The sequence below is a fragment of the Manacus vitellinus genome, unplaced genomic scaffold, assembly GCF_001715985.3.
Source record: "Manacus vitellinus isolate BGI_N305 unplaced genomic scaffold, ASM171598v3 scaffold_35_pilon, whole genome shotgun sequence".
NCBI lineage: Eukaryota > Metazoa > Chordata > Aves > Passeriformes > Pipridae > Manacus > Manacus vitellinus.
In genome coordinates, this window is record NW_021940498.1 from 7,717,125 (window position 1) to 7,723,329 (window position 6,205).

Genomic DNA, 6,205 nt, shown 5'->3' on the forward strand with positions numbered 1-6,205 from the left:
GCGTTGTCCAGAAACTGCCCCCTCTGTGAGGCCTCGGCGGGCGGAACTCGGGGCTGCCCGAAAATTGGAATTGTCGATGGGCGGAACGCGAGGCGGGAGCCGCGGGGCGGGGCGGACCCGGTCTTGGTGTACCAGGGCCCAGTGGGGGAACGGTTTGAGCGACGGACCGACGATAGGATAATGGCGGCGGTGCCGAAGGTACGGGGATCGGGAATGGGAACGGGAATAGAGGACACACAGGGAAGGGATGGGCCTGGGAGCCTGTTCAGTGCCCCATCACCTTTCCCTGATATCCAGCCTAACCCTGCCCTGACACAGCTCCAGCCGTTCCCTGGCTCCTGTCCCTGCTGTAATCTGGGGGTGTTGGTGACAATTCCCTGAGGATCTGCCACTCTCTTTGTGTTTCGGCCATTCCAGGTGCTGTGCTGGGAGAAGGGAGCGATGCTCAGGCAGCTATTTGCCCTTAGCAGGTGAGTGCCTGAAACCAGGGAGTAAAACACAATAACAGGCATTAAAAACACCCCAAAAATGGCCAAAGGAGATTTGCCACATATTTTTCCATGGGTGGAGGAAATCACAGCCTTTAATAATTATCTTGTTTCTTACAGAGCTTTTAATCATTGTCTTGTTTCCTCCAGAGCAGCAACACCCAGAGAAAACCATCTGTGTACTGCAGGTAAAGTCTGTTGTTAATCCAAATAAATGGAGAATTTGTGTTTCCTTTTAATTTTAGGGGGTTTTTAGCCAATTTTGGGCTGGTTAAATAACCTGAGCTGATGCTCTTCCACTTCCATATGTTCTTTCCTAACATTTTCTTCTTTTTTTGTAACATTTTCCTGGTCTCCCAAACTACCCACAGCCTCTTTTATTCTTTCTTGTTGTTTCCTTGAGAGTTCACCTGAGAAGTGAATATTTTTAATCTCTTCCTTCCTTATTTGTGGCTGCCCACACCGAGCTGTGAGTTGGGGCAGGAATTTGGCTTCCATTTCCAGGTGCTGCTCTCCTGAGTTGCCACAGATCCTACAGATCCCATCCTGCTCATGGAATTGGGAGGTATAAATACCTGCTCCCACCAGAGGTAGGCAGAAGGAATTATTTTATGAATTCCATGGCTGATAAATCACATCCAGAGGGAATAATGGCATCATTTCCTGCTGCTTCTCTTGGGGAAAAGTGTTGTGTGACGTTCCTGGAGGGACAGGACAAGGGGCATGGATTCACATGGACAAAACACAGGGTTTAGATGGGATATTGGGAAGGAATTCTTCCCTATGAGGGTGGTGAGGGGCTGGGATGAAATTCCCAGAGAAGCTGTGGCTGCCCCATCCCTCGGAGTGCCCAAGGCCAGGTTGGAGCACCCTGGATAGCAGAAGGTTGGGAATGGCACTGGATGAGCTTTAAAATGCCTTCCAACCCAAACCATTCCATGATTCCATGAAGTTCCCCCGCTCACAGCCTTCATTTTGTCCAGCACATTCCTGTGGAAATTCCCTTGGGAGGGAGAAATTTCTTCCTCCTGCTGAATTTCACACCTGAATTATTGTGAGCAGGTCCTGTTTTCATGTCACCTTTTGACATTCCCTGGAAAGACAACCACTTTTTGTGGAAGGAGAAAACACCACCAAGCCAGCTGCCTTGTGGACAGGACCTGAAAGAAAAAGGAGTTGTACTCCTGCTGTTTCTACTCCCTTTTTTTTTTTTTTTTTTTTTTTACCTCTGGGAGAAATTAATTTTCTCTGGAAGAAATTAAAAATACGGACGTGTTTTCTCTGGGATATTTTTCCTGTGGTGCTGCCATGCAAGAACTGAGAGCTGAGAAGAGCTGTCAGGATAATGCCATCCCAGTTTTTAGGCAGGGAGAGGGAGCACAGATGGGCTGGGATGTGGCTGACAAACCCCTGTCAGAGGAGAAGCCCCACAGGAAACCCGGCGGGGATTTATTTCCAGCGTCGCTCAAACTCCCTGTTTTATTTTATTTTGGAAAACAGACTCCAAAGAAGAAAAAGGACAGAGTGCAGATGAAGGAGATCAATCCTGGCACTGAGTTTGAATATGGAGATGTCAACATCCAGATGACTTCCTATGACATGTGCCTGGTGGAGCACTTTGCCCAGTATGTCCACAGGCTCTGCAACAGGCTCTCCATCAAGGTCAACGAGAGGTAAGGGACACCTTGGAGACCAGGGCCACCATCCAGTCCTTCTGATTCCCACGTGGATGTAAATCCAAACCTCTCCTCCACCCCCTGTTCTCTTTCTGTGTTCCTGCAGTTTTGTGTGTTTATTCACGAGAAAGGTTCAAGTGGGCTTGTTCCAGCAAGGAAAAAAATACCTGGCTCCATCTCATTCCTCTGAAGAAAGGCTTTAAGCCTCTGGGTTTAATGTTATTGTTTAAGGCTTTAAATCTGGCTTAAGTATTGCTGACATTTCCTGCTGGTTTTCCTTCATGGTGTTTGATCCAGGCTCTGTGCAGTGAGTGATGTTGGTGATCCAAACTGGAATGAACTTGGGAAAGCCCTTGAGGTGCTGGATGAGCTTCCTGCTGCTTCACTTTGGGAGCAGAGGATGCTTTAGGTAAACACTAGATCCCAAACAGGATTATCCCAACAGCAGCTTGGGATTTAATGCCTGAGGGATGTAAGGAAACGCCTCAGTGCTGAAGTGCTCCCAAGGAGCTGCAGGCACTGGGAGAAGCCCTGAGTTGCCATGAGGGAATGAAAACAGTGGTGGATTCTCCAAAATGTGGATTTTCAGTTCCGCCCTCTGAGGTTGGACCTGGTTCAGTGTGTCCAGAAAGGAAGGATTTGCCCTTGGAGTGAAAATTTTAGTGGAAAAGGTGTGCAGAAGGATGTAATTGGTGCTGTGGAAATGGGGATAGGGATGCTGAGGTCTCTGGAATGTCCTGCCTGTCCTAAGCTCTGCCCTCTGGCTCCCCCAGCTATGCCATGCCCACCAAAACCAACGAGGTGCTGTTCCTGGAAGAGAAAGGATCCAAGATGCAGCTGGATGCAGTCCTTACCACCCACCAGAGGGTTGTCCAGGTAGGAACTGCTGTTTCCTGATATTCCTGTGGTTCTCCTGCAGCACAGGCTCTCCAAACCCCTCCACTGTTGGAGCTGAAAGGTGTAATTTGGGCATAAAGTCTTAATTTGATCTCTTACTGAAAGTTCCCCCCAAAGTGGAAGCAGGAAGAGGTTTCCTGGCTTTATGTAATTTCAGGCACCACATTTATTACCTATTTTCTGCAGAATGCTCCATACAAGAGGTAGAAAAGCCATGTTTAAGGATGGATGATTGGAAAAATTCCATGAAATTTAAAAATACTGTTAGGAACAGCTTCAAAAGACCCCAGAGCCCCTTCCAGGGCCTAAAGGGGCTCCAGGAGAGCTGGAGAGGGACTGGGGACAAGGGATGGAGGGACAGGACAAGGGGGAATGGCTTCACGTGGACAAAGCACAGGGTTAGATGGGATATGGGGAAGAAATTCTTCCCTGTGAGGGGGGTGAGGCCCTGGAATGGTTTTCCCAGAGAAGCTGTGGCTGCCCCCGGGTCCCTGGAAGTGTTCAAGGCCAGGTTGGAGCAACCTGGGCTAGTGGAAGGTGTCCCTGCCTGTGGCAGGGGGTGGAATGGGATGATGTTTAATGTCCCTTCCAACCCAAACTGTCCTGGGATGGTTGTCCTGGAGCTATGTCATTCCTTCCCTCAGATCAGTGGTTTGAGTTCCACATTTGCTCCAATACTCCTGGAGGTTATCCAGAGTAACCAGCCCGAGGGGGTCCATCTCCTCATCAAACAGGTATGTTTGCATTTCCCAGTGCCCTTCCTTTCAGGAAGCAGAGATGATCCATGTCAGGAATTTCCTTTGAGGATCCAGACCTGGCCCTGAGGCTGCTCCTGCTCTGGGCTTAGGGTATCCAGGATCTCCCAGAGCCAGGCCCTCCCTTCTCCATGAAAACCCACTGCTTCCAATTCCTGAGGAGCACTTCCTTCCCCATTTAGCCTCCTCTAATTGGTGCCACTTCCCAGCCAGTCCCACAGATCCACAGGAGATGGCAGGTTGCAGGTTCCTTTCCTTTGCTGCCACGCATTCCCCGTGAGTCCAAAGGGCATGTTTCACTCCAGCATTGCTCCACCACTTGTCCTGGAATGCCCAGGAGCTTCATGGAACAGTTGGGAGCAAAGCTGAGACAGGAAACCCAAACGCTGTGCCCTGTTTTGATGGAATTCCCTCTGGAGTGGGGGGGTAAACTTGGGTTTTGTGAGAAGCCCAACAGTTTTCCAGCACTGAGTGACTTCCCACTCCCAGGGCATTTCAGCCTTTAGTTTTTCCTGTTAATCCTGATTTCCTTGGATGGTTTTCCCTCCCTCCACAGCACACAGAAGCCGACTTCAAGAGCAGATTGAAGGCTCGGCCAGAGCTGGAAGAGCTGCTGGCACAGATAGGCTGAGTGAGGAAAACTGCTCCATCCAGGGGCTGCTCCAGCCTCCAGAAGGGGATTCCATGAGCACTGTGCTGAGAACTCGGTGAATTGGAAGAATTCCCACTGTTGGTTGTCTCAATAAAGATGAATAATGTGTTTATACCTGACTGGTTTGTACTGGGAGCAATGGAATTCCACACTATGGAATGTGGCTTTACATTCCTTCAGTTCTTCCTTATTCTTTTATTCCTGTTCTGCTTTTGACAGGTGGGAATTTCTGCAGAAATCTCTGCAGGTGAATAATGCTGTGCTGCAACAATCCCAGGAATTCTGTTCTAAGCAGATTTGGTGGATTCCAAGAGAAAACTATTCCAAACTGGTTTGTTTGGAAGTTTTTTTCCCCACTTTTTAAGGACCTTCCACTAAACACAGGGAGGGTAACTCATATAACACTCTCCCCCAAACTGGGGCTGTCCAGGTGTTGCTTGTGCTCCTGATCCTGCTGTAATTTTGGGGAACCCAGCACCCACCTTTCTGGGGAACAGCCTGGGAAGTTCCTTCTGGCAAAAGCCAGGGATGTCCTTCCCTTTCCAGCCTCCAAAAGGCAATTTTGCTTTGTTTCTCTTGCCTTATTTGCCAGGAAGTGGTAGACAGAGGAGGATCCTTTTTTCCCCCACTCCTAATTATCCTGGGGCTTCCCTGGAGATAAATCTCATCCCCAAAATCCCATTCGGTGGGACAGGAGGTTATTGGTGCTGGGAAAAGCCTTGGGACGTGGAGTGGAAATCCATGGCAGGGCTGTTGTGGAGCCAGGGACATTTGGGGCTGGAAATCCACAACCAGGGAATCATTAAGGTTGGAAAAGCCCTCTGGGATCACTGAGTTCACCCTGTGGCCAGTCCCCACCTTGTCCCCAGCCCAAAGCACTGAGTGCCACGTCCAGTCTTTCCTTAAAAACTTTCAGGGATGGGGACTCCACCACCTCCCTGGGCAGCCCCTTCCAATGCCTGATCACCCTTTCCATGAAAAAATTCCTCCTGATGTCCAGCCTGGTGCAGATTGAGGCCACATCCTCCAAACCCCTCTGCCCTTCCCGCTTTGCTGCAGGTACCGATGAAGACGATTAAATTCCCAGATTTAATTTCCCACGTGGATTTCCTGGCACTTGGGTAAAAAAAAAAAAAATCACGCAAAAAAAGGGGGGTGAAAGGCACAGCTCCCCCATTCCTGGGGGTCCCGAGTGGTGTCACTGTGCAGGGTGTGCCCGGCTCTGTCCCTGTTCCCGCTGGTCCCGCCGGGCCATGCAGGCTCCGAATGCCCGGAGCTGTGTCTGGCAGTGCCGCCAATCCCGGTGCTGTTCCATGCACTCCTGCAGCTCCCGGTGCTGCTCCAGGCAGCCCGTCCGGGCGATCCTGGCATCCAGGGGGTCCTCACCCTCCTCATCCTCCTCCTTCCCCGCTGGTGCACGGCTCCAGGAGTGTCCCGGCTTGGCCATGGGAGAACTGGGAAGGAGGGAGGGAGTAGGGGGTGTTATCTGGGGGGGCATCCTGTGCTCTGTGCACCCCCCAGGAGGGGCTCAGCCCCCCTATGGACACCCAGGACCCCCAAAACGGGCGCTCAGCACCCTCCCCATCGCACCTCACCCCCACCGTGGTCCTCAAGCATCCTCCTGACCCCCCCCCCCTACCCGACCACGCCTTAACCCCAGGGGTGCCCACCCGCCATGAAGTGCCCAGCACCCCCGTAACGTGTGCACCCCCCACGCGTGGCTTGCTCAGCACCCCC

The 6,205-nt window shown here is 51.2% G+C and overlaps 3 protein-coding genes across 4 annotated transcripts in view; 2 read left to right on the forward strand and 1 right to left on the reverse strand.

Annotated features, from left to right (window-relative positions):
• Positions 1-115: 115 nt before the first annotated feature.
• Positions 116-4,580, forward strand: MRPL48 (mitochondrial ribosomal protein L48). Of its 2 annotated transcripts, XM_008920181.2 has the most exons (8): positions 116-198; positions 418-470; positions 639-676; positions 993-1,078; positions 1,989-2,161; positions 2,938-3,040; positions 3,706-3,795; positions 4,373-4,580. In XM_008920181.2, exons 1-8 carry the CDS (start codon positions 181-183, stop codon positions 4,445-4,447), a joined length of 636 nt encoding a protein of 211 aa, XP_008918429.2. In that variant the 5' UTR covers positions 116-180; the 3' UTR covers positions 4,448-4,580. The 2 variants fall into 2 exon arrangements, with proteins under 2 accessions (XP_008918429.2, XP_029817364.1); XM_029961504.1 differs by lacking the exon at positions 4,373-4,580 and having other exon boundaries at positions 3,706-3,900.
• A 958-nt stretch (positions 4,581-5,538) lies between these two features.
• Positions 5,539-5,917, reverse strand: LOC103754392 (cytochrome c oxidase assembly factor 4 homolog, mitochondrial). The gene has a single exon (XM_008920203.2). It carries the CDS (start codon positions 5,913-5,915, stop codon positions 5,667-5,669), a length of 249 nt encoding a protein of 82 aa, XP_008918451.2. The 5' UTR covers positions 5,916-5,917; the 3' UTR covers positions 5,539-5,666.
• Positions 5,918-6,143: 226 nt separating this feature from the next.
• Positions 6,144-6,205, forward strand: part of PAAF1 (proteasomal ATPase associated factor 1) — an 11,239-nt gene continuing 11,177 nt past the window's right edge. Inside the window, exon 1 of the mRNA XM_029961473.1 lies at positions 6,144-6,163. Within this exon, the coding sequence (XP_029817333.1) occupies positions 6,144-6,163 (20 nt within the window). The remainder of the gene's footprint in view (positions 6,164-6,205) is intronic.

Bases quoted from the DNA above. Each gene is read 5' to 3' on its own strand.
- MRPL48 (XM_029961504.1), top strand. The intron at 471-638 runs GTGAGTGCCTGA...TGTTTCCTCCAG, and splicing joins CAGCTATTTGCCCTTAGCAG to AGCAGCAACACCCAGAGAAA. The intron at 1,079-1,988 runs GTAGGCAGAAGG...TTTGGAAAACAG, and splicing joins AATACCTGCTCCCACCAGAG to ACTCCAAAGAAGAAAAAGGA.
- LOC103754392 (XM_008920203.2), bottom strand. From the start codon at position 5,915: ATGGCCAAGCCGGGACACTCCTGGAGCCGTGCACCAGCGGGGAAGGAG.